General features: G+C 37.9%; 1 protein-coding gene across 1 annotated transcript; it reads left to right on the top strand.

Moving 5' to 3' along the window:
• The first annotated feature begins 8,215 nt into the window (after positions 1-8,215).
• Positions 8,216-23,721, top strand: LOC145781811 (transcription factor RFX3-like). The gene is made up of 19 exons (XM_082593482.1): positions 8,216-8,313; positions 11,767-11,941; positions 12,689-12,738; positions 13,413-13,529; positions 13,893-13,937; positions 14,251-14,318; positions 14,501-14,642; positions 15,259-15,438; positions 16,594-16,775; positions 17,333-17,449; positions 17,832-18,036; positions 18,598-18,743; positions 19,175-19,326; positions 19,835-19,938; positions 20,369-20,518; positions 20,725-20,933; positions 21,295-21,488; positions 21,774-21,866; positions 22,391-23,721. The coding sequence occupies exons 2-19, from the start codon at positions 11,839-11,841 to the stop codon at positions 22,516-22,518; spliced, it is 2,385 nt and encodes a 794-aa protein (XP_082449608.1). The 5' UTR covers positions 8,216-8,313; positions 11,767-11,838; the 3' UTR covers positions 22,519-23,721.
• The last annotated feature ends 2,932 nt before the right edge of the window (positions 23,722-26,653 follow it).

Here is a 26,653-nt window from a genome sequence, read left to right as displayed (position 1 = left end):
GCTTTATGCACCTGGAAAGTTTCAGGTTTATATCTTATCTATAAAACGGGCAATCGTCGTTCAAACGTAGCCGCTCGGCGACACTTTTTCCCAATGCATTGTAAAGGCGAATCGATCCTTATTCAGTATACGCCACCCCCTGTTTGCTGTGATCGGTAAATAGTGCTTCCATTAAACTTGCTGTAGTTTTCTCGTTTCTGCTCGGATTTTAACAGTTTTGCCATCGTTGGAAAGTACGATTATATATCTACCCGAATAAATTACATGCAAGCACAAAGTAAGTACTAGATTTATCTTGTGATAACTTAAACTTCACCAATTTGTGCAGATTCTCAGCAATTTAATTTATTCAAAAAAATCATTAATCCTTTACAAATTGAAAGAGTATGTCTTGCTTTATTCACCTGAAAAGTTTCAGGTTTATATCTTATCTACCAAACGAGCAATCGTCGTTTAAACTTAACCGCTCAGCGAAGCTTTTTTTCAATGCATTGTAAAGGCGAATCGATCCTTATTCAGTATACGCCACCCCCTGTTTGCAGTGATCGGTAAATAGTGCTTCCACTAAACTTGCTGTAATTTTCTCGTTTCTGCTTGGATTTTAACAATTTTGCCATCGTTGGAAAGTACGATTATATATCTACCCGAATCAATTACATGCAAGCACAAAGTAAGTACTAGATTTATCTTGTGATAACTTAAACTTCACCAATTTGTACCGATTCTTAGCAATTTAATTTATTCAAAAAAATCATTAATCCTTTACAAATTGAAAGAGTATGTCTTGCTTTATTCACCTGAAAAGTTTCAGGTTTATATCTTATCTACCAAACGAGCAATCGTCGTTTAAACTTAACCGCTTAGCGAAGCTTTTTTTCAATGCATTGTAAAGGCGAATCGATCCTTATTCAGTATACGCCACCCCCTGTTTGCAGTGATCGGTAAATAGTGCTTCCACTAAACTTTCTGTAGTTTTCTCGTTTCTACTCAGATTTTAACAATTTTACCATCGTTGGAAAGCACGATCATACATCTACACGAATCAATTAAACAGTAGCACAAACTAAGTACTAGCTTTATCTTGTGATAACTTAAACTTCACCAACTTGTAACGATTCTCAGCAATTTAATTTTTACAAAAAAATCATTAATCCTTCACCAATTAAAAGAGTATGTCTTGCTTTATGAACATGAAAAGTTTCAAGTTTATATCTTATCTACAAAACTGACAATCGTCGTTCAAACGTAGCCGCTCGGCGACACTTTTTTCCAATGCATTGTAAAGGCGAATCGATCCTTATTCAGTATACGCCACCCCCTGTTTGCAGTGATCGGTAAATAGTGCTTCCACTAAACTTTCTGTAGTTTTCTCGTTTCTACTCAGATTTTAACAATTTTACCATCGTTGGAAAGCACGATCATACATCTACACGAATCAATTAAACAGTAGCACAAACTAAGTACTAGCTTTATCTTGTGATAACTTAAACTTCACCAACTTGTAACGATTCTCAGCAATTTAATTTTTACAAAAAAATCATTAATCCTTCACCAATTAAAAGAGTATGTCTTGCTTTATGAACATGAAAAGTTTCAAGTTTATATCTTATCTACAAAACTGACAATCGTCGTTCAAACGTAGCCGCTCAGCGACACTTTTTTCCAATGCATTGTAAAGGCGAATCGATCCTTATTCAGTATACGCCACACCCTGTTTGCTGTGATCGGTAAATAGTGCTTCTACTAAACTTGCTGCAGTTTTCTCGTTTCTGCTCGGATTTTAACAATTTTGCCATCGTTAGAAAGTACGATTATATATCTACCCGAATCAATTACATGCAAGCACAAAGTAAGTACTAGATTTATCTTGTGATAACTTAAACTTCACCAATTTGTAACGATTCTCAGCAATTTAATTTTAACAAAAAAATCATTAATTCTTCATAAATTAAAAGAGTATGTCTTGCTTTATTCACATGAAAAGTTTCAAGTTTATATCTTATCTACAAAACTGACAATCGTCGTTCAAACGGAGCCGCTCAGCGACACTTTTTTCCAATGCATTGTAAAGGCGAATCGATCCTTATTCAATATACGCCACCCCCTGTTTGCTGTGATCGGTAAATAGTGCTTCTACTAAACTTGCTGCAGTTTTCTCGTTTCTGCTTGGATTTTAACAATTTTGCCATCGTTGGAAAGTACGATTATATATCTACCCGAATAAATTACATGCAAGCACAAAGTAAGTACTAGATTTATCTTGTGATAACTTAAACTTCACCAATGTGTACCGATTCTTAGCAATTTAATTTTTACAAAAAAATCATTAATCCTTTATAAATTGAAAGAGTATGTCTTGCTTTATTCACCTGAAAAGTTTCAGGTTTATATCTTATCTAGCAAACGAGCAATCGTCGTTCAAACTTAACCGCCCAGCGAAGCTTTTTTTCAATGCATTGTAAAGGCGAATCGATCCTTATTCAGTATACGCCACACCCTGTTTGCAGTGATCGGTAAATAGTGCTTCCACTAAACTTGCTGTAGTTTTCTTGTTTCTGCTCGGATTTTAACAATTTTGCCATCGTTGGAAAGCACGACTATACATCTACACGAATCAATTAAACAGTAGCACAAAATAAGTACTAGCTTTATCTTGTGATAACTTAAACTTTACCAACTTGTAACGATTCTCAGCAACTTAATTTTTACAATAAAATCATTAAATTTTTCAAACTAAAACAATAATGTCTTGCTTTATGCACCTGGAAAGTTTCAGGTTTATATCTTATCTATAAAACGGGCAATCGTCGTTCAAACGTAGCCGCTCGACGACACTTTTTTCCAATGCATTGTAAAGGCGAATCGATCCTTATTCAGTATACGCCACCCCCTGTTTGCTGTGATCGGTAAATAGTGCTTCCACTAAACTTGCTGTAGTTTTCTCGTTTCTGCTCGGATTTTAACAATTTTACCATCGTTGGAAAGCAAGATCATACATCTACACGAATCAATTGGCTACAAATCCAAAACCAGTACCATCTTTCTCTTATGATAACTTAAACTTCACCAATTTGTAACGATTCTCAGCAATTTAATTTTTACAAAAAAATCATTAATTCTTCATAAATTAAAAGAGTATGTCTTGCTTTATTCACATGAAAAGTTTCAAGTTTATATCTTATCTACAAAACTGACAATCGTCGTTCAAACGGAGCCGCTCAGCGACACTTTTTTCCAATGCATTGTAAAGGCGAATCGATCCTTATTCAATATACGCCACCCCCTGTTTGCTGTGATCGGTAAATAGTGCTTCTACTAAACTTGCTGCAGTTTTCTCGTTTCTGCTTGGATTTTAACAATTTTGCCATCGTTGGAAAGTACGATTATATATCTACCCGAATAAATTACATGCAAGCACAAAGTAAGTACTAGATTTATCTTGTGATAACTTAAACTTCACCAATGTGTACCGATTCTTAGCAATTTAATTTTTACAAAAAAATCATTAATCCTTTATAAATTGAAAGAGTATGTCTTGCTTTATTCACCTGAAAAGTTTCAGGTTTATATCTTATCTACCAAACGAGCAATCGTCGTTCAAACTTAACCGCCCAGCGAAGCTTTTTTTCAATGCATTGTAAAGGCGAATCGATCCTTATTCAGTATACGCCACACCCTGTTTGCAGTGATCGGTAAATAGTGCTTCCACTAGACTTGCTGTAGTTTTCTTGTTTCTGCTCGGATTTTAACAATTTTGCCATCGTTGGAAAGCACGACTATACATCTACACGAATCAATTAAACAGTAGCACAAAATAAGTACTAGCTTTATCTTGTGATAACTTAAACTTTACCAACTTGTAACGATTCTCAGCAACTTAATTTTTACAATAAAATCATTAAATTTTTCAAACTAAAACAATAATGCAAAAATAATGAAAAAGGCAATATAACGCAAGAGAACAACTGCACGCCCAGTTTGTGCGAGGATGGCTTGCCTCCCCAGAATCCCTCCCTGGCGTTGTCACTCCGTTTTACTAATGTATGACTTAATTCCCTTCATAATTTACATAATATTGTCACTACTGCTCGCAGACTAAATTTATTTGTTTCTTAGCAACCGAAAAACACTAATTGTTGATTTCTTTCTAAACTTAACTGCTGCATTCTTAAACTGACCTACTGAAGATTTTACTATGCCTGTTATAAAGTTGTGCTGAAGAGAATTTATTATTCGAAATCGCGATACACAACAAGATAACTTGACATCAATTGGACTAGTCGTACAGTTGTCTTGAATTTAAAACAATAATGTCTTGCTTTATGCACCTGGAAAGTTTCAGGTTTATATCTTATCTATAAAACGGGCAATCGTCGTTCAAACGTAGCCGCTCGACGACACTTTTTTCCAATGCATTGTAAAGGCGAATCGATCCTTATTCAGTATACGCCACCCCCTGTTTGCTGTGATCGGTAAATAGTGCTTCCACTAAACTTGCTGTAGTTTTCTCGTTTCTGCTCGGATTTTAACAATTTTACCATCGTTGGAAAGCAAGATCATACATCTACACGAATCAATTGGCTACAAATCCAAAACCAGTACCATCTTTTTCTTATGATAACTTAAACTTCACCAATTTGTAACGATTCTCAGCAATTTAATTTATACAATGAAATTATTAAATTTTTGCAAATTAAAAGAGTATGTCTTGCTTTATGCACATGAAAAGTTTCAGATTTATATCTCATCTACCAAACGAGCAATCGTCGTTCCAACTTAACCGCCCAGCGAAACTTTTTTTCAATGCATTGTAAAGGCGAATCGATCCTTATTCAGTATACGCCACTCCTGTTTGCAGTGATCGGTAAATAGTCCTTCCACTGAAAGTGCTGTAGCTTTCTCATTTCTACTCGGATTTTAACAATTTTGCCATCGTTGGAAAGCACGATCATACATCTACACGAATCAATTAAACAATAGCACAAAATAAGTACTAGCTTTATCTTGTGATAACTTAAACTTCACCAACTTGTAACGATTCTCAGCAACTTAATTTTCGCAATACAATCATTAAATCTTTGCAAACTAAAAGAATATGTCTTGCTTTATGCATCTGGAAAGTTTCAGGTTTATATCTTATCTATAAAACGGGCAATCGTCGTTCAAACGTAATACCAATCCAATCGTCGTATCACAAGATAAATCTATTAGCCTACTTATTTTGTGCTACTGTTTAATTGATTCGTGTAGATATATGATCGTGCTTTCCAACGATGGCAAAATTGTTAAAATCCGAGAAGAAACGAGAAAACTACAGCAAGTTTAGTAGAAGCACTATTCACCGATCACTGCAAACAGGGGGTGGCGTATACTGAATAAGGATCGATTCGCCTTTACAATGCATTGGAAAAAAGCTTCGCTGGGCGGTTAAGTTTGAACGATAATTGCTCGTTTGGTAGATGAGATATAAACCTGAAACTTTTCATGTGAATAAAGCAAGACATACTCTTTCAATTTGTAAAGGATTAATGATTTTATTGTAAAAATTAAATTGCTGAGAATCGTTACAAATTGGTGAAGTTTAAGTTATCACAAGATAAATCTAGTACTTACTTTGTGCTTGCATTTAATTGATTCGGGTAGATATATAATCGTACTTTCCAACGATGGCAAAATTGTTAAAATCCGAGCAGAAACGAGAAAACTGCAGCAAGTTTAGTAGAAGCACTATTTACCGATCACAGCAAACAGGGGGTGGCGTATACTGAATAAGGATCGATTCGCCTTTACAATGCATTGGAAAAAAGTGTCGCTGAGCGGCTACGTTTGAACAACGATTGCCCGTTTTATAGATAAGATATAAACCTGAAACTTTTCATGTGCATAAAGCAAGACATATTCTTTTAGTTTGCAAAGATTTAATGATTTTGTTGTAAAAATTAAATTGCTGGGAATCGTTACAAGTTGGTAAAGTTTAAGTTATCACAAGATAAAGCTAGTACTTATTTTGTGTTATTGTTTAATTGATTCGTGTGGATGTATGATCGTGCTTTCCAACGATGGCAAAATTGTTAAAATCCGAGCATAAACGAGAAAACTGCAGCAAGTTTAGTAGAAGCACTATTTACCGATCACAGCAAACAGGGGGTGGCGTATACTGAATAAGGGTCGATTCGCCTTTACAATGCATTGGAAAAAAGTGTCGCCGAGCGGCTACGTTTGAACAACGATTGCCCGTTTTACAGATAAGATATAAACCTGAAACTTTCCAGGTGCATAAAGCAAGACATATTCTTTTAGTTTGCAAAGATTTAATGATTTTTTTGTAAAAATTAAGTTGCTGAGAATCGTTACAAGTTGGTAAAGTTTAAGTTATCACAAGATAAAGCTAGTACTTATTTTGTGCTACTGTTTAATTGATTCGTGTAGAAAATCCGAGAAGAAACGAGAAAACTACAGCAAGTTTAGTGGAAGCACTATTTACCGATCACAGCAAACAGTGGTGGCTTATTCTGAATAAGGATCGATTCGCCTTTACAATGCATTGGAAAAAAGTGTCGCCCAGCGGCTGGGTTTGAATTCTAGGTAGTTATATTCAACACTCGACGTTGGTTGAATGTTTTTATTGTAAAAACACAGTAAAATTGTCAAAACTTCCATATCCATTCCGCCTTATCACCTCCATTCCGCCGCTTTTTACCTTCCTTTTTTTCACCCTCCCAATAATAGTTGCGTCTGTTTTGTGACGTCATGTTGACCAGGGTGGCGGATTCTATACTTGCACCCATTTTTTATGGGCAGTTATCTGCAGCTATTGACGCACTTGGCTTACGCCGATTGAGCACTTTACTGGGGGTATCTTGCTATGCATTGCGCAAAGTTCACTGCTTGCAGTTTGAGCACTTTGGCATCTGTCTGCAGTTATAGGCAGCCTGTATTAGATTTATGGGCTACATATGGGCAGCCCATATTAGATTTATGGGTTGAGTGTGAGCAACCCACATGAAACCCATAAATGAATAATGGGCAGCCCATATGGGCGCAATGTGATGCCCGCGGACACAATGTGTATGGGCCCCATATGGGCAGCTCACATAGGGCCCGTACATCAGCCCATATGGGTCCCCATGTGGGGCCCATATAGGCTTGCTGGCTGGGATGCTCAATAATTCCTTACAACTCAAAGTAGCAATAGGTATTTTATGGCACTAGTCTGCTACAGGTCACAGGTGCTGAAACTGTGGCCCACTATTTTATTATAATGATGGCATGTCTTTATATTTGAGTTCTGTTATTTCTAATCTTAATTTCTTGCAGTAGCACAATGGATAGAAATAAAATCAAAATACTGTAAACTGTACCAAACTGATAAGTCGCCTGGCAAATTAAGGTAGAATTCCTTATCTGGCAAAGCTATTGAGGCTATTATTACACTATATAGTGAAATATATCGATGCAGCCAAAAAGAAAAGACAAATAAGAGATGGAAAGACAAGATTGAAAAGGAAAGCACACCCAACTCATGTTTATTTTCATTGGATTTACCATGTCAACATATTATTACCCGACTTAACCTCACTGCTTTATGCAAGAGAGAACACAATCAGTAGGCCTACACTGTTTTTAAATTCTTCGGGATGACCCAACATAGAATCGATCTTCAACCTACCAGGGCTAGAGCTGAAAGCGAAACCCCTCAGCCACTGAGCTGGTACAGCATAGAAATAATGATGATGATATATAAAAAGTCTTATCAATTGTCAAAAATATGCTGCAAACCTAGACTAAAAAAATAATCCTGGGCTGAACTTTGGTATCTAGTTTCTTGCACTTGACTTTGTCTGATTACACATTAAAAAACTTTGCAATGTTAACTATACAAAAAATTCATTAAAATTCAAACAAATTCATAAAATAACGATCGAGGCTATGAAAAAAACGATAAAATTAGCAAATCACGCACAGAATTTTGCAGCAGCAACACAAATTCAGCGAAAGTAGCTTGGCTTTGGTTGGTATGGGGACAGAGTCCATCTTTTTTTTAGTGACGTATTAACAAATAATTCCAAACGAACATCTCAATTTAAATATTGCTGATACGCACAAAAACTTACTATATATTCAATTCAACCTTTTGTATTTTATATATTTAAAATTCAATTTAAGATGTATTTAGCATGATAATGTTCTTTTGTTTTAAAATTCATGCTGGCATATGTCTTGGCGGATGAATATACTGATTTGTTTCGTTGGGCAACAGTTGCCTCGAGACAGAAACGCCATAGTCACGGTATCCTTGGAGACTGTATCAAGGTAACGGATTTTTTTTCTAAATTTTATTGTTTTTAATGTATTGCATGCATTGTTAGTCCATGTAATGCACAATGTTGTGTGTGTTTAGTTTATTATGTGTACCCGTACTTCAAACTTGTAACGCGATATCTTTGCTTAAATGAAATCAAATACAGTTACTTTACTCATGGCCTTGTTCATTGATGGCTAACTTCTTACTTCATCATCTCTGCTGCTAATTATAATATGTTTTAATGCTTAATCTTTAACAGAAGATGGTAGTGTTTTGTTATTTTTTAGATCTTTTACACTTACCAACACCACAGCATTTATCTTGGTACAAAAGAAAGCAAAAATTATAACTTTTTTCAACTACCGTATGCATCTAGCCCTTGCCATATTTTCAAGTTCATTTCTATTTCTAATATAGCATACATGATCTTTAGGTCCTACTCATATTGATTGTTTGAATTGTTATCCTTGGACTGACAAAGCTTCTTGCAGAGCTTAATCCTGGCAGTTTCGCATAAATTGCGAAACTACCAGTAATAACCTATCAAGGCTTTGTCAGTCCGAGGATCAAGATTCAAAACCAAATCCAAACCATTTGCATACTTGTGGAGGCTTTGAACTACTGACGTAGGCCCAGTCACTGAGATTGACAGAGTACCGTAAAGTCTTTTGATTGTTGAAGTCTTGTTGCCAGGAATTATGCCACCATTAGATGCCACTAAATGGGGAGCAACCTTTAACCTGCGTTGCTCAAGCACACACCCCGAGAGTTCTACCAGCGCTGCTGGATCTTGAAACTTCTTAGTTACAGACGTCAAGCGTTAACCAATTGAGCTATCGGAGCTGATCGAGTAATAGTTTTGAAGTACCGTACAGTTTGAAGTCCTACTTAGACTTATATTTGCCGAAGACAATGTATTTTTAATCTTTAGGGCATCAAAACTTTTTAACCAGGGTCGTTAGCCGAATAGTGTTTCTCCATTTTATCTTAGCCAACGTATTTTCTTCTCAAAATTACAGCATTTTGAAATCATTCATCTTCTTTTAATGCAATACGGTATGGTAAAAAGTAACTAATATAATAAAACTTTTTTTGTTTTTGTGAACCAACCCAGCAAACTGTCCACTTGGAGCGGTTGACTGTCTCATATCATTAGTATAAGCCTTGTTACTCAATGCAACAAACAGTTTACCAGCCTTATTTTTTAATCATTAAAACGATTTTGCTGTCACAGCATCCTCAGTATGATCATGTCAAGAGCAAGAATAATAATAAAATTCTTCAATGCAAAGAAATTTATTCTCACACGAGTCAGTTCAATCATATATAGCTAAATATGATTGATTGAACTGACTCGTGTGAGAATAAATTTATTTGCATTACAAGACATGTAACCGAGTCGTTCATATTAAGCATTGTTGTGGGTTTGACACTTGTCAGAAGATACTTCATTTTCTTGATTAAAATTCTTCAAAGGTTTTAAGTTTAGGTATTGTGGTGTAACAATTGCATGTTGCGCCACCATGGAAACAATTAAACAAATTATATAAAAATTAAAAGTTTTTTACATTTGTAAGATACCCTTTTGTAGTACTACAGTACATGCCACCATTTTGTAATTTAAATATGAACAGATGTAGTAATTTCAAAATATATCATGCAATAAACTTTTTATTGATTGATTATATTGAGTTATGGCACTTTTAGTTGAACTAGCACTATGGCACTTTTACTTGCTAGTGACAGACCACTTTGGAGAAAAAGAATTACGGAAGGCACAAAATTTTTGAAAAAAGCAGGATACAAAAAGCCTAAGAAAAACGAAACACTAGAAAAGAAAAGCTAAAACTACCACGTCCCCCACCCTCCATACAATGTGACTTTTGCCCACGTCTTTTCCATCATAGCCTGGGCCTCCAAAGCCACATACGACATCACCATCCAAAACCAAATTCAATTTGAAGACGAAACCAATGCTCAGACACGAGCTGGAGCCGATGACGAGTGCTTGAAACTTGCATCTGCCAAAAAGCGATCTAACGACCCTGATATTTTTTACTTGATACATTCAAAAATATATACCATGTCACAGTAACGTATTGCACAGCCAACTTTCAAAATGTTTCACATTAGTTTCGTTCATTATATGTATTTTTCGATTGGTTATGATGGACTGATCTGTGCTCAAATGAAGAAAAAAAGCATTAGTCTTCCAGGTGAAGATATGAATTAGTCCATTACACAAATTTGTATTTGTAATATCCATAACAAGATTTGTACGAAATTTCGATCACGTTTTAAATACCGGTACTGCAGTTAATTAGCTATTTAATCATCCACTTCTCTTTGTTCCATTATGTTATAAGTTTTTTTATTTGATGATGTATGTTTAAAAAGATATACTTAAAAACATTCTTGATTTTTCAAGTCAAATGAAAGAGTCAACAGGACCAAATTTTTATATTTGTTTATAAAGTTTTGACCATTTTAATTATTGTGCTCCTCGTTCTATCAGCCCAGTGAAGATACAGTTTTAATGACATTCTCCCATGATACTAATGCCTTTATTATGTCTATTGGCTAATTTTCATCAAACAAAATATTAGTTTTATTTGCAAACATTAAATTTCTTAATACATTTTATAAGATAAAAAGATACAATATATCATTGTTTTTATGAAATATGCAGGCACAGAAAATATTTCTGTTGTGTAGAGTATTGGTGTAGAGTATGGTATTGAGAGAGAGTGAACTGGCAATCCTGAGAAGAACGGAAAGGTCAATGGTGAGAGCAATGTGTGGGGTGAAAACGAGAAGGAAAAAAAGGACTGAAGAATTGTTGGATATGCTAGAGATGAGAGAGACCATAGACCAACTGGCTAGGGCAAATGGAGTAAGATGGTATGGACATGTGATAAGGAGGGAGGAAGGAAGTTTTCTTAGAAAGGCACTAGATCTAAAGGTGGATGGGAAGAGGAAACGCGGTCGTCCAAGAAGAACGTGGAAACAACAAGTGAAGGATGAGTTTAAAAAAGTCGGACTGAAGGAGGAAGATGCAAGGGACAGGGTGAAATGGAGAAAAGGGATTAAGACAATTGCTGCGCGGAAACAATCGGCCACCCCCACTAGTGGGGAACAAACCGACGATGGATTATGAATGAATGAATGTGTAGGCGATATTTGTGATCTGCATTAGAGATAGTGTGCTCCCTGGAGACTTTTCTTTTCCACAGGCTGGTTGCAATGCCTAGACTATGTCTACTGATTGCGCAAAAAAACTTGTTATCACCAGTCACCACACGAATAAAAAATGCTTGATTTTCTTGAACAGTATTTACTTAGATTCTGCTTTTTCCTACACGTGTTCGACTGTTCGTAAGTCAAAGATTTTTGATTTCCTTCTTTTTCTATTCTTATCTATATGCCACTTTAACCTGAATGCCCTATGTGATTCGTTGCAGACGCTATTTCGTGCACATTTGATCAGTTCAACGACAGTTTGAAGAGTAAAAAGCATCCTTGCGGGACCAACAATGCAACAGACCGCTTCATCGACTCAGCAGGTTTTACAAGTCACCGCATCTCAGACTCAAATTCCTGTTGCTCGCTATGTCAGTGTGGTGGCATCTAAAACAGGTTTGTGATTTTTTGTATGAAACACAAAAAAAGTTGATATCAATATCTTCCTTCTTCTTTTATTGTCACACTTGATTCCAAGCATGACTACCTCTTGCATGAAAATTTTGAAGATTCTCTGTTGTTTGCTTTGTGATTTTTTCATGTAAACTTTTCATCGAAGTATATGTGGCCAAGAGTTTACATACTGTAGTAAGTTGGCCACTGGCCGGTCCTGATCTACAGTGCCCCACTATCTCGGCTGCTTCGAGATAATCCTCAGCATTACTAGTTCCGCCACTTAGAGGCGATGGTGTTAGACTTCTGGAACCTATTACTATATCATTTGTCACATTACTCAATTTTGCTTAAATCATTCTGTAGCGAGAATTTGACCATTTTAAATCAGTAAACTCAACAGTATGTTTCACTTTAACTGAAACATCATCCAATTTTGGTGTGATCCATTCTGGTGGAGGTGGCCGAGTTTTTTCTGTGCAGTGATTGTTCTCACTCCTTTTTCCCACCTTATTTTTTCTATCACATATCTGTGGTGCAAAAATTATAAACTATATTACCTTAACCCTGCTGTCTACAAGAGTCATAAAAAAGTAGACACTACGTCAAACGAAAGCAGCTTTAACTTTCTAACTAAACCTAATATTAAGATAAAATAGTAGTCGATAACCTCGGTTATAATATTCCATTGAAAGTTTGTTAATTTAAGACAAGTTTGTAACAGTTGTACAACTTCTGTGTTATTTTTAGAGCCATTAAAGACAGTTGGAAATATCATAAAACCAATACAAACACATCAGGTAACTTTGTTATTCTATGAACTAAACATTTAATCCTATTGCACATGATCTAAAGTGTTGAAATTACCCAGCAATTCAGCAGCAGTAGTTTGTATAAATTCATGTGTTTGATTAATGTTTATGGTTTATCCTATTGCACTATGCACATCTACGTCTGCTTCACACAGAGGTGGTCATGCATTTTGTACTGCAGTAGTTGAATAGTTTTTGCATGAGCAGTTGAGCACCATACCTGAACTACTGTGTTTTGTTTGTTTATGTTCATGAGTTTGATAGTTTCTTTAGTTCAGTCAAGGCAGTTTCTTAGGTGATCAAGATAGTTAGACATATCAGTGTAGCTACTGTACTTCAAAATCACATACTTCAGAGCTTGCTTTTCCTTTACAAGAACAGTTCCTTTGAGTTCATTGACAATGTAAGAGAGAGATTTTCTCACAATTTGAACTTACTCGTCAGGTTCAAAGTCTTTGTAGATTACACTACAGTATATTATATTTGTAACTGTTAAAATGCAACAAACTAATTAAGACTGCGATTTCCAAATTGTCATTACAATTTTTTAAAGCTTAGTAATTGTAGAGCAGCTAGGTTACAAGTGAAGGGGAAACTTCCGCTGCTTCAAGTTTGTCTTCGTCACACCAGGCTATGTATTTACTTCTCAAAACGTACTGTAGACCAAAGATACAGTGAGGTCAGCGTATATAAGAGGGGAACCGGTCCAAACAGTATTGAACGTTAAATCAAGGTCTCCAGTTATCTGTGCAGGAAGAACATACAGCGTTTTTTGCAAGGTCAGTTTTTCTTTATGAAACGTTAAGCACTAGATTTTTTCAGTCGTAGATAGCATACGATTAGTTTCATGAGACCGTGTTTGATTTTATTTTTTGCAAGTTCATACATTTTTTTTTTATGTTTGTCCTTATTCGGGTATAGGAGACAGATCACGCAACCTACTCAGACTTTTTCATCAGTATCCTCGTATTTTTCTTTTTATCGTCAGATTTAGGTAGATAGTGTTGTCTTACATTAACAAAGCCACATGCTTCAAAGACCTTGTTTTCATATCTTCCATTGCGTTGACTCGGACGCCTGGCCGATGTTTATGTATAAAAAATGTTTTGATTCGCATGAAAACATTTGCTTATCACTTTCAGACAACTGCCAATCAACAGCAAGTTCATAGGCAAACCTCACAGCAGGTCAGTGACATCATCCTCACCAAATAGTCTGCTAAACTGTGCATTAACAGCTACAAAGAGTACTTGCTTCGTTTTTGCCAATGTTTCTACGTTCTGGTTGTATCAATTTCTCAACGTCTGTAAACGTTGAACAAATGTAAAAATGACCGATTTCAGTTGCAGGGAAGTGTTTGATTTTAGTAAGCCATATATTTTACTTCTCTTTCAAGCGGTAGGCAAATGTACTAATGTAGGCTATCTATTTGTTTACAAAAACTTGTTTACATGACCCCTTTTGTCGTTGATTTGACGTTAACTGATAGTAAATTTGCAGATGTACCAGAACAACACACTCCAGTACGTTGACTCTTCTGGTGATCACGGATATTCCAACGGTTCTTCGTAAGCACTTTTCATTTCAAATCCTTTATTTCTTAAGTTTGATCGACATTAAATAAAAATAACAATAAATTTCTTCTACGGTCTGAAATGTGTAATTGAGTGAATATCTATCTTCATCTGAAATTTCTCTACTTCTATATTTGAACACACTGCTCAGTCACTCTAATCACTTTATCCTGCAGAGCCAACACGTTCCAATACTCAGAAGGCAACCAGCAGATTTTCTCCAACAACCAGCAACAAAACAATGGCGTCTACTTTGACTCAACTTCAGCTTCTGCGCATGTCGGTAGCCAAGCCACGATTGGACCTTCACAGCATATGGTATGTAAAGCAAGAAGAATGATTGATGGGAAATCTTTAGTTGTCTATTTTAACAGGATTTATCATTTTAATGAGTGCGCTTGATATTAATCACAATCTATAGAACTTAAGTCTTGTTGAGTTTTCCTATTGCTATTTGGTTCACTAAAGTAATTGCTGGCTGCTGCTCCTGTATGTTTCATATTTCTCAATCAAGGAGAAGTGTTTTCTGTGAAGCCTCCAACTAACGTCGTGTCTTTCACATTGTTGCAACAATTAAGCTTTTCCAGTGAAGCAATTTTATCAGACATTTTTTTGGTGGCATACATCTAGTTGCAATGCTTTGTCAAGTAATCAGAACAAAAATATGGAGCCAAGCGCTGAAATTACAACTCATACTTCCGAAAACGTTTTGAAAATAAACTTTGTTTATCCACAGTGCTAAAGCTCTTAATTCTTTTGGTTTAACGCTTATAAAAAACAGTTTAGCTGTCAAAACGTTTTCTGGCAAATGTAATCAATTTCTGCACTCTGGGTTTCGTTCCTTGCACCCGTAGCGATGTATAAAGGTCGCCATGCTGGCACCCATGCTGAAAAGGTCATTCGTTAGCAATCGCTTTAACTTCCTTTTTTGCAGAATGCTCTCGGGAGTTCAGGAGGAAATAATCAGGTCGGACAATTCATCTCCTCTCCTGGAGGAAGCACTTATCTGATACAGGGATCCGGGACGGAAAATGGTCTCATGGCTATGCCCATCTCTCATGCTACCAGGGCCTCTCCCGCCACCGTAAGTCACTTCCGGCGGGAGCCGAAAACAGTAAGCAACTAGTGCTAGATCTTAGGACTCTTGCCTAGTCGGCGATCAGCAGCTGGTACAGAGCATTGCATGCACGTTCGAAGTTATTTAGTAGTCACTTTTCTACTTAACACCATCATTTACATACTATAGAAATGCAGGAAAACTATTTCCAATGACTTTCTTTGTACTTCTAGTTTCGAACATTAACGACCCAAAGGTGGCTATGACGGTTATGACGACATGGTTCTAATAACCGCTAACCAGCCAAGTGAAAATGGCCTCTTAAATTCATCACAAAACTGCATAGCATCTCATTCGACAAACAATACTGTAATTAGTTAAAAACAGTGGTCTGCAGTGATTTGGCCTACACTGCTACTGACTGACCTTATCAAATCGTGATAGAAATCTATAATTCAAAACGTTTTCATAAATAGACCCAGTAAGCTTTGCTTCAGCATCTCTTCCAAACCACAGTGCTAGATATTGGGATGTTTTCCTCAAGTGGTACATTGTTTGTAGCTTTTTCTCCTGTTTGAATTCTTATTTGAAGGACAACCTACTGCATCACTCGGGTCTGCTACTATTCGGTGAGTCCGATTCGGTGAGTTCCTAACCTCTAACCCCTAGCCCCTAACCCTAAAACGGCAATGATAATTAGGCTACGGTACCCGATAATTTTAAAAAAAAAATGAAAAAATCCCCCGTTAAGAGATCGGATTCACCGAAACGGGCCATTCGGCATCACTCACCCTACATTTCATTTAAGTTTACCCCAGTAAGAAAATCGGAGTCAATATGAAAGACGACTGATTTGCCAGCTGGGGCTGGAAAATCAAGTATCAGTAGGTTTTAAGTAACGATTTACAAGGATCGTAACTTTTGCAATTTCTAAAATTTTCAACCAGTAAACGGCAAATTTTAACGAAGCATACCACTCACTTTTAACGCCCCGATCGAAAAACCCTTGCCCAGACAGAAAATCCATCAACCGTTTTTCACATTGATTCAACGTCTGCAAACGTTGAATAAATGTGAAAAACGGTTGATTGGTTTTCTGTCTAGGATATGCTGAACTTTTCATGAGAAACAATCATTCCAACTTCAACCTTGCCCGAACTTCGTCAACCAAAATAACGCACTCTTCTAACTGTACATTGTTTTGCCGTTAAGGTGCAATGGCTGATGGAGCACTTTGAAAGTTCGGAGGGGGTTTCCCTACCGAGAGCGCTCATGTACAACCACTACCTGCTCCACTGCCAGGAACAACAGCTAGACCCAGTCAATGCGGCTTCGTATGGAAAGTTGGTCAGGTCTGTTTTCATTGGACTGCGCACACGGAGGCTTGGAACTAGGTGGGTGCTTGTATTGCGATCATGCTTGGTCAGTTTCAATAAAGCTAGCAAAGGACAAAATCAAAGAAACTAAACTTCTATATAACAAATGCAGAAAAACTAAACTTTCAACGTTTTAGACACACACTTGCATGGCAGTAGCCTACACGGCGACATTTCAAAGCTGAAAACGGACAAAGTATAGTTTTCGAAACGTTCACTGCCGCTGAGTTTTATTTCTGCATTTTGAACTTTGTCGATTTTGATCAAACTTGATTAATTTAAAAATTTGCCTACCGCCCAGTCAGCAAATCAGTTTGTTTCAGGCCGGACGTTACTCTGCCATTCCAACTTTCAAACTTAAATACTCATTTCTGGTTAAACCTTTGCAGATTATTCGTTACTTTGAATAGTTACTTTTGAAAAGTAAAAAAAAGCTGCAAAAAAGTGTAAGTATTGTATTTCACCACTCCGAACTGTTTGTTAGCTTGTAAACGCACGTTTATATGAACGTATCTTATTTAAATAAAGAACATACCCACCACCTCCGGATCGTTAAAAGTTTATCACTTTTGCAGGGGCAATTCAAAATATCATTACTATGGCATTCGCATTAAAGCTGATTCCCCGCTCAACCGCCTGCATGACGAGATGAACTACATCGCCATGAGACAACAACCTGCTAATCACAAAAGGTGAGCGGTTTGTTCGACCGAGTTCGTTTCCCTCTACATGCAAAGACGTTACTTTATCTTTATCTTCGACCTTAAAAGTTATTCACAGTTTACGTGATGTGGTTTCGGATCAGATGTCTGACCTGCAGTTCAGAAGGCATTTGTGATAACGAACGTGTTCGTGTTGAATGTATACCAGATCATGAATAGTGTATGCAGCCCAGTTCAGGATTTTGAATATCACTTTTCCATGTTTGTGAAAAATCATAAAATAGCTTACTGTATATAATATATACTATCACTTGGAAAGGTTTCGAGTTTGATATGCTGCTTTGACACTACCAATTTCAACAAACGTTTTACTTTGCGCTTCTACTTTTTTTTTTGCAATACAATATTCCAGATCAAAACCGGTCAACTTGCAAAACTCGGACAAATCCGGCCGAGGATCGAACCCGTCGTCCCAGGCCGCCTCAGCGACCGACCAAGTGCAACAGCAAGCACAGCAGCACCAGCAGTATCTTGGTGATGCCACCCAGGCTCTTCCAGACCTTGACCCGATCCAATACACGGCGGAAGATGAGGCCATGCCTGATGGAATAACCCAGGTACTCCCTATCGCACATGTTTGTTGTGATTTTAAGAGCTCGCAGAATTCTACAATCGGTGATTTGATTAGCCGTGCGTAAGAAGACTGTCATGTAGAATGGAGATGCTCAATGTTGGATCACTTTATCATGCAACTGACCGAGCGAAACATTGAGAGTTGTTTTTATTTGCAGTTTTAACAGATACACCGTCTTATAAAACCCCGCATTGATGCAAACATTTGGTCTCTCCAAACAACTTTGCGATGTTATACAGAAATACAGTAGAACTCGGTTAATCCGGATTCGATTTGACCGGCGATTCCATCCGGATTAGGCGAAGATCCGGATTAACCGATGACGGTTCTATCAAACCTGACTCATTTGTACTTCCAGCTTCATCCGGATTAGGCGAAGATCCGGATTAACCGAATCCGGATTAACCGAGTTCTACTTACTTCACTACTTGGGTGTTGTTTCTTTAGCTGTTTTTTGTTTTCTAAGGAAAACGATTCCTCTTGGTAGCCTTGCATAAACGCTCAACAATCATGAACTGATTCCGATATGTTTTGTGTCTTCCAGGAGGATTTGATGACTTTGGAGGATCTCTATCGGGATCACTGCGCCAACGTTCTCGACATCATTGTCAACCTTCAATTTTCGATGGTGGAATCGCTCTGGCAAACCTTCTGGAGATCTGAATCAACTCCCGAGGATCAACAGGCAACGTGAGCAAAGCAACACAAATTTTTCCTGGAATCTTTATCAACGTCTCTACCCAGACAACAAAATCCGTTATGTTTACATTGATTCAACGTCTGCAGACGTTGAATCAATGTAAACATGACGGATTTTGCTATTGGTATGTGCTCGGAAGGAGGGAACGACGCTGCTTCAACAGAGCCCGTTAGTCCGGAGACACAAAAACAAGTTTCTAAATGGAAGATGGTTTAGGATCTTACGTGCGACTGTGCACTCGAAATTCGGTCAATGAAACACATCCTCACCAGCTGCTTTCTTGGCCTTTACTGTGACGACAACGACCTAAAATGTTACTAACAATTGTCCCACCTAGTACCGTTGTTGGTGTGATAGATACGAATGAATGATTATACCTTAATTTACGTAAAAAATCAAGTTTTTTTACTCTTATTTTCAGTAAAAGCGAACTTGAAGAGAAGCTGTCAACTGCCAAGTTACTTTCCCTTTGCAAGTGGCCGCCCGTGCAGCGGTGGATAAAGGACAGCGATCACATGATGTTTCAGAGCTTGGTTGAAGTTCTCATCCCTGATGTGCTAAGGCCGATTCCGAGTGAGTTCATCATCAGCGTACCAGTTTGGAAAAATTGGTTCTATTGACATCTGCAGACGTTGAATCAGTGTAAAAGAAGCAATCTTGATGGCTGGGTTGTTTGACTTTTAGAGAAGTTGTACCGTTTGTCGCGTTATAGTCTTTTTATTAAAAAAAAATCATTTTGCTCACTTAATAATCTGACGAGTGACGACCTAGTTTGGAAAATTTTGAAATGAAGTTCAACACGGATTCTACAAAGGCAACTTCAGGCAGACAAATTAGTCAGCCGCCCCCGCTTTACCACATACGATAAAACTAAAGACGAGATTATTTTTCTGTTTGCGATCATCAACCTGATTTAGTTTGCTTCCCAGCCAGCAAACCAGCCCTTTTTGACATTGATTCAACGTCTGCAGATTTTGAATCACTGTAAAAAATACTACTGATTTGCTGACTGGGTTGCCAGCGTTCATCTCATGTGGGCTGCCAACATTGTACCGATCTAACTTTTGTGTTATCGATCCAGGTGCGCTGACTCTTGCAATACGTAACTTTGCCAAAGGATTGGAAAGTGGGTTGAGGAACGCTCTCAGTAAAACCGATATTCCGAAGCAGCTTGCTAAGATCAAGGTCTGTGCTGCTGTTCATATTTTCCTGTTTTCCGACATCGCTTGCTTGCAACATCACTGTTTCAACATAACGTGCAATGGCACACAATAGGTTGAAATTTCTTTTTATGAAGAGGTTTTGATAGATAAATAAGATCTTTATTGTGAACTTTAATGGGTTAAACAGAACGCCGTGTCATTTCTAATAGCTTTGACGTTGTTGTTTTTTTTAATCTATTCTATTTGATTGATATAACTAATGGAGTTACTAAAATTTCAAAATTGATGTAAATCTGATAAAAAAAAACAGTTAATTTTCGATCTCTCTTACTCATAAGCAAACCTACGACAAAGCACCAGACAAAACAACATACTGGTACGCAATCGTTGAAAAACTGATTGAATGGAACCTAGTTGGCTCGCTTTCAACATAACCATGTCGTCCATTGCAGGTATCTGCCGTGTCGGCTTTCTCCCAAACTCTGCGCCGCTACACTTCTCTCAACCATCTCGCTCAGGCTGCCCGTGCTGTGCTTAACGATAGCTCCCTTATCACACAAATGTTGGCCGACATAAACCGTGTCGACTTTGGCAACGTGCAAGTAAGAACGCTCAACACGTAGTGGAATACTCCAGACGGCAAATCAATCGTTTTTTACATTGATTCAACGTCTGCAGACGATAAAAAAACGGTTGATTTTCTGTCTGGAAACATGCTGTCCTGTTTGGTTATAGTAGTGATCTGTTTAACCTTGGATGATCTAAAAGCAACTGAGTTTTCCTATTAAACGTCAGAAATATTTTTCAGGAGCAAGCTGGTTGGGTGTCACAGTGCGATACCACTATCGTGCGGGAATTAGAAACTGATTTCAAAACCGCTTTGTCCGAGCAGCGGACACTGGAGCAGTGGGCCGATTGGTTAGAGACGGTCGTTAATAAGGTGCTGCAGCCTTTCGAAGGAACAAAGTCATTCTCCAATTCTGCCCGGCAATTTCTCTTGAAGTGGTGTTTCTATAGGTAAAGTATTTAAGAAATTTTTCTCCCAAGCTTCACTCAGTGAATCAAGCAAGCTTTTGGTTTTCCCTCAATCAACCATGGATTCACATCTACGGTTCCATGAAGCCGAAAACGTTCGGTTTATTTTTTTGTATTTTTTAGTTAAATTTCAAGCAACGTTGCAATGTAACTGGATTTGAGAAGCCTGTGCACTGCAGTGTGCACTGTGCAGGTGATAATTCCGTTCCATGAATATTCAATTATTATTGACTACTTTTTGGAAGCGTTTAAGAACTGATGTACTCAACAAGCAGCCCGCGTTGTGCATAGATAACTGAACAGAGTTTGTCACTCCAATCGACCTTTCATGAATTTCCCGCAGCTCGATGGTGATCCGCGATTTGACGCTGAGGTCAGCTGCCAGTTTCGGGAGTTTCCACTTGATCAGGTTGCTGTACGATGAGTACATGTTCTACTTGGTCGAACATCGAGTAGCTCAGGCCACTGGTGAAACAGCCATCGCAGTGATGGGAGAACTGGCCTCGTTGAATCCTGACAGATACAAACAATCCATCGGTATGATTTTTATAGCTGTTTTTAGTATGATTTTTTATTCAGAAACTTTCCATTAATCAACGTGTTTTTCCGTCTGTTGATAATCATGATTGCTCCTATGTGCTATTTTTATCCAAGTGAAAAACTAAATGCAAAACTTTGCTCCCTGGCCCAGGTCTCTAGTTTCTCTGCTATCTTTTCAGTTGCGCTTCAATTGCAGCTTTGCAGTGCGGCAATATATTGTTTGCTTTCTGTACTCGTCTGTAGATTTCCATGATGAAAATTTCATCCTGTATTATTTTCCAGACTCTCCTGCATCATCAGCTTCCAGCGAGTCATCAAAAAGCTCAGCATCGCGACCTGCTTTCATCGCGTCCGCTCTTGTATCGAATGCCACAAGTAAGCAAATTAAAAAAACAACCGATAGAGTAATGCAAAACATTGCATTGATCCATGGCGATTTATATGTTGCCATGCATTGATCTCAACATAACTAATCTTATAATCGAGAGACATTTTCTCCATGATGTCGAATTCTTTTCTGGTGAACTATTTTACAAGAGAAGCAGCTTCAGTTAGATATTTTTTCTTTAATTTCAAAGGCTTGCGATCGTAAAAGCTGTATATGTGGTTGAGTTAAAATTCTTAGCTTTGCTGCTGTAACATCAAATCAGACAATTGTGGGTGGTGCTCGAAAAAAGCTTGGTTGCTTGTGAAAATCTTTATCTTTGAACTGAGAACACTTCTTCGAAAGCTTGATCCAGGCGTTTTTGCGTACTTGTAGGGGCTTTGAACCATTGACGCATGCCTGGTCACCGAGATTGACAGAGTGGAATTTCCGCTTTTTGTTGAAGTGTTCGTGAATTATTCCATCCACTAGGTGCCGCTCTACTATTTTCATGCCGCAAATTTTTTTATAACAGGTAAAGGGATCAAACGTAGTCACGGCGAAATAGAAGCTCGAGTTGTGTCCATTGTGAAAGTGAACGGGAACTTTCCACCGTCGTCGTCGTCTTCCGCTGCTTCCAAAACCCGAACTACCAGCACCTAGAGTGAAATTCCAAACTTAAGCGACTTCAAAACTTCAACATCATTTGCCGAGGCAAGCTCAGTCCCGGTTTCTCAGCTCACAGAACTTCACTTCGACTTCCAGCATAAGCTCTTCTGCCCAACATCGAAGAATAACTTCATACGTGGAGTGTACGACTGTACGTGACACTGACTCTCTTCTTTTTTGTTTTTCCGGCTATTACGGCTGCGTATTGCTGCTATTGTTTGTCTTTCTACGCAAACATGTGGCCACTTCCCGTGCGTGATATTTCACTCATGAAACTTTGGTTGTCGATATACGTCACCAGTTGCCTTTACTCCGGTCAGACTTATCAAACCTCAGTCAACTCCTAGCTTGACTCTTGTTCAAAAGTAGGTTTCAAAAGTACTAATTGGTTGGACTGAAAGAATTAGCATCAACTGGTTTGGATATAATTTACATGTCGCAATGAGGTTTTATTGATCCCAAATACATTGCATTAGTAGTTTATGATGATAGTCGGCCACACTTCTTAAAAAACACGCTATTTTTTACGTCGATACATCGTCTTCAAACGTTGATTTAACGCTCAAGCAGCGATCTCGGATTTAATTCCTTGCAATGTTGTGTTGGATCAACTGATTAATCGCAATATTTTCTTTTATTCGCCAGGTGTCAAAGTTGTCTCTTTGCATCTTTCCCAGACGTCTGGTAACGATTAAAGGGGTAACTTCTACTCGCCCGGTAACTTACAAACACCACTGCCGCTGATTTGTCTTCTAGACAAAAAATCAATGTAAAAAACGGTTGATTTGCTGTCTGGGCTCTGCTGTTCAAATCTCTTTCAAGGATCTTAACCCAACCGTTAAACAATTCCCAGCCGTACTTTGTAATTTCATTCCAACATTGCAACGGTGTAGGCTACTTGATTTTGGCTTGGCTGTGTTTAAACTCTTGATGTGCACAATTGAAATCTTTCACCATGAAACTCCTGACTTGGAACCGTCTCACCTGCAATGACGTCACTTATTTTGAATCACTCGTCAAAACTTAACGTAACAGTTTTTCATTTAGTTGTAGTCCACCAAATTTAGAACTAGAAATAGCATCTAGAATCTCAAACTTTATTTGACAGCTGCATAAGCTACCTTAGGCCTACTGTATTCACATTGTGCCTTAAGCTGACTTTTGTCTTTCTTTGCGGTGAAATATACACTTGTTTGACTGAAATTATGGTGTTCATTTTCATGTCAGAAGGAAAAAATCCGCCATTTTCAATACGGATTTTGAAGCATTATAAATATGTCTTCATTTTGTCTTTAATATGCTTTTAATGGACATTTGTCAGCTGTGTGGCCAGTGTTCAGAACGCCGGATCAGTGACTTCCTTACCTCCATAATAGAAATCCTATACCTCCAGGCAAACGCCTGGATACGACGAAACAGTGGAATTTGTATGTCCTTCGCTTACGTTGCTGTCAGCTGAGGTATTAAGTGGCAGTCTGTTTCAGAGTATGTATCATTGTCTTGGGCAATGGGTATCTGCTTATTAATCTCAGTGCTTAGCGATAGACCACATAAAGTCTCATGAATCACTGTCCAGGATGATTTTTTCAAACGGTTTTTTAAAATATTTCTAACTTCTGTTGAAACTTATTGCAAAAATAATTAAACTACCGTATTATGGTATAGCCTAACTTCATGACTTACTTTTCAGATAGCCTACGTAGTACGCACATAAGTTACATTGTATGTAGGCTTACATTGTTTAACGTTTGTACATACGTAAGATGTAAACTTTGTAGGTTACACCGCAGCCTGCTCGTAAAAACTTTGTGTGCCGTATGATATCTAGACTTGCTATTATCAAACTTCACTTTCATATTATTTTCTAGCTACAAAACACGCATCGCCTCCAATCCCTGCTTTCAGTAATTAATTATTAAACATTTTAACGGATCATTAAGATACTCTCTTGTAAATGGAATCTACAAATCGATCGAGTTAGATTGAAATATCACCACTTTAAATCTGTTGCGACTATAGTGAGTCTAAGTAAACAGATCATTATTGCCCACACGAAAATTTGAAGCAACAGCCTGCCCTAAAAGGTGTAGAAATCGGAAAGTTTTGTGATACCGAAGCATGATAGGCTAAAACCAATTTCAGGTGCTTGGAAAGAAAGTTTTTTTTTTAAGGCAAAGGTTATTTGGAAACAAAGGAAAAGACTTTTGGTTGTCATCAGTTCGTGGCTATAGTAGGGTAAACTAAATGTTCGAAGAATATCATGCAAAACAATTAAGGTTGTTGCTTGTTGGAAACAAAGAAATTTCGAAAAAGCGAAATTTTCTTTCATCCATAATATAGGCTAATGCTAGCCACAAGTAGGCTTGGAGCAAGCCAATGCAACGATCTGAGTTCTCCCCTTACGTAGTTAGGCTGCTAGGTTCTCCAATAAGTTGATGTCATGCAGTGGCGTAGCTAGGGGGGGGGGGGCGGACCGCTCCGGGCGGCAGGTCTGGGGGCGGACCGCTCCGGGCGGCAGGTTTGGGGGCGGCATTTTCAGACTACGATTTTTGATTATAATCTGATAAAAAAACGCATTTCATTTTCACATGCTTTTTCTTGAAGGGGCGGCAAAATCTGAATCCGCCCCGGGCGGCACATTCCCTAGCTAAGCCACTGATGTCATGCCATCTGCACATTCTAAGCAACTTTGGTCTCAATTCTCTGAGCAGCAACGTGACCTTACTGTATTTTTTAACCTGATTTAAAGAATGTACCCAGAACTATCAGTGCCGGATTAACCAAGTGCGGGGCCTGTAGCAGATTGATTTGATGTACAGATTACAGATAATGACTGGAAGAAAGAAAGTGAATGAAAAGTAATAAATAATGAAAAAAAAATAATGAATGAAAGTAATTAAATGTTTTATAGATTTGATTTTCATTCTATAACAACAAAAGTCTGATGTAATGTTTTAATTGCAAGGAGAAATATAAAACTTCAACAAAATCATTCAAAGGTCTTTTCGACGCATTTTGATCTCTGCAAATTTGGCAATTGTTATGTTAAAAAACGTGGTGTCAATATCGTTTTATTTAATCAAAGTGAAATATTTGAGTTCTGGAGAGAAACGATCAATAGCAATGTGCTTTACAAATTCTGAAAATTGAGGTAGTTCATCTTTCAATCCGTCTTCCACGTCCTGGGAATATGCTTCTGAAAGTCTGTCAGCACTTTTTTGGATCTGCGCAGGTGTTGGGTCATGCAGATTTCGCAAAAAACTAAACCGTGTGTTCAATTGGGTGTATGCCTTGCGACGTTGCTCCAGCGCAGATTGTAGGCTTTCCAATACTGCAGAGAAAACTTCCACCCGGAATCTGTCTTTAGGTGAGTGATTATCCATTGCATCTGGAACTGAACGGCCACTGCCTACATTCTCATCGCGCCTTCGATTTCGGACAATTCTTCTTGTGCTTAAAATTGTGCTGTGCTTCTTGTGCTTGTTGGTCGGTAATCCTTCATTTGAGTCAGCTTCTGCGCCTCTGAGTCAAACTTAGCGAATTGTTCTCTGAAAGTCTGTAGGGATCAACGCAACGAGGCACACAACGCTGAAGCACTGTTGAGATTTTGCTGATTTGCTTGAAAAAAGAAGAAAAAACTTGAGCTGCCTTCGGAAGCGATCGAGTAGCCTAAAGCTATTCCAAAAAAAGCACTAAGATTCCAATTTCGCGCAACTCTATTTTATCGAGGAGTCCATTTGCCTGCAGTCGACATTTTGCACTTTGTTCTTGGTTATTCGAAAGTTTCTCCAGTGCCTCCTTTATTAAAAAGAAAACGTTTTTTAATAACCTTAATGACATCAGCTCTTGCGGACCATCGTGTTGCAGAGAGCCTCTTTAGCACTCCACCACCTGAACACTTCAGAACTGACCACTGATGTGTTGAAGCAGCAAAGAATACATAGATATAAAGTTTACAATAATTAGGAAGGGACAAGACGTTGGGACTAGTAATTTAATCATATAGCCTAACTATAATATTCTCCTATGCCATTTCAGTTTGCAAGCCAAAAATTACTTACCAACTAGGCTATGGTAGACATTTTTTTGCAAAAAAAAGGTTTTGCTCACCAAGCGCGGGGCCTTGTGA

Source organism: Aplidium turbinatum, chromosome 13, assembly GCF_918807975.1.
Source record: "Aplidium turbinatum chromosome 13, kaAplTurb1.1, whole genome shotgun sequence".
NCBI classification, from domain to species: Eukaryota; Metazoa; Chordata; class Ascidiacea; order Aplousobranchia; family Polyclinidae; genus Aplidium; species Aplidium turbinatum.
Note: the sequence above shows the minus strand (reverse complement) of the source record. Positions and strands in the feature narration are given on the sequence as shown.

Bases quoted from the DNA above. Each gene is read 5' to 3' on its own strand.
- LOC145781811 (XM_082593482.1), top strand. From the start codon at position 11,839: ATGCAACAGACCGCTTCATCGACTCAGCAGGTTTTACAAGTCACCGCA. The intron at 11,942-12,688 runs GTTTGTGATTTT...TGTTATTTTTAG, and splicing joins TGTGGTGGCATCTAAAACAG to AGCCATTAAAGACAGTTGGA. The intron at 20,934-21,294 runs GTAAAGTATTTA...AATTTCCCGCAG, and splicing joins TTGAAGTGGTGTTTCTATAG to CTCGATGGTGATCCGCGATT.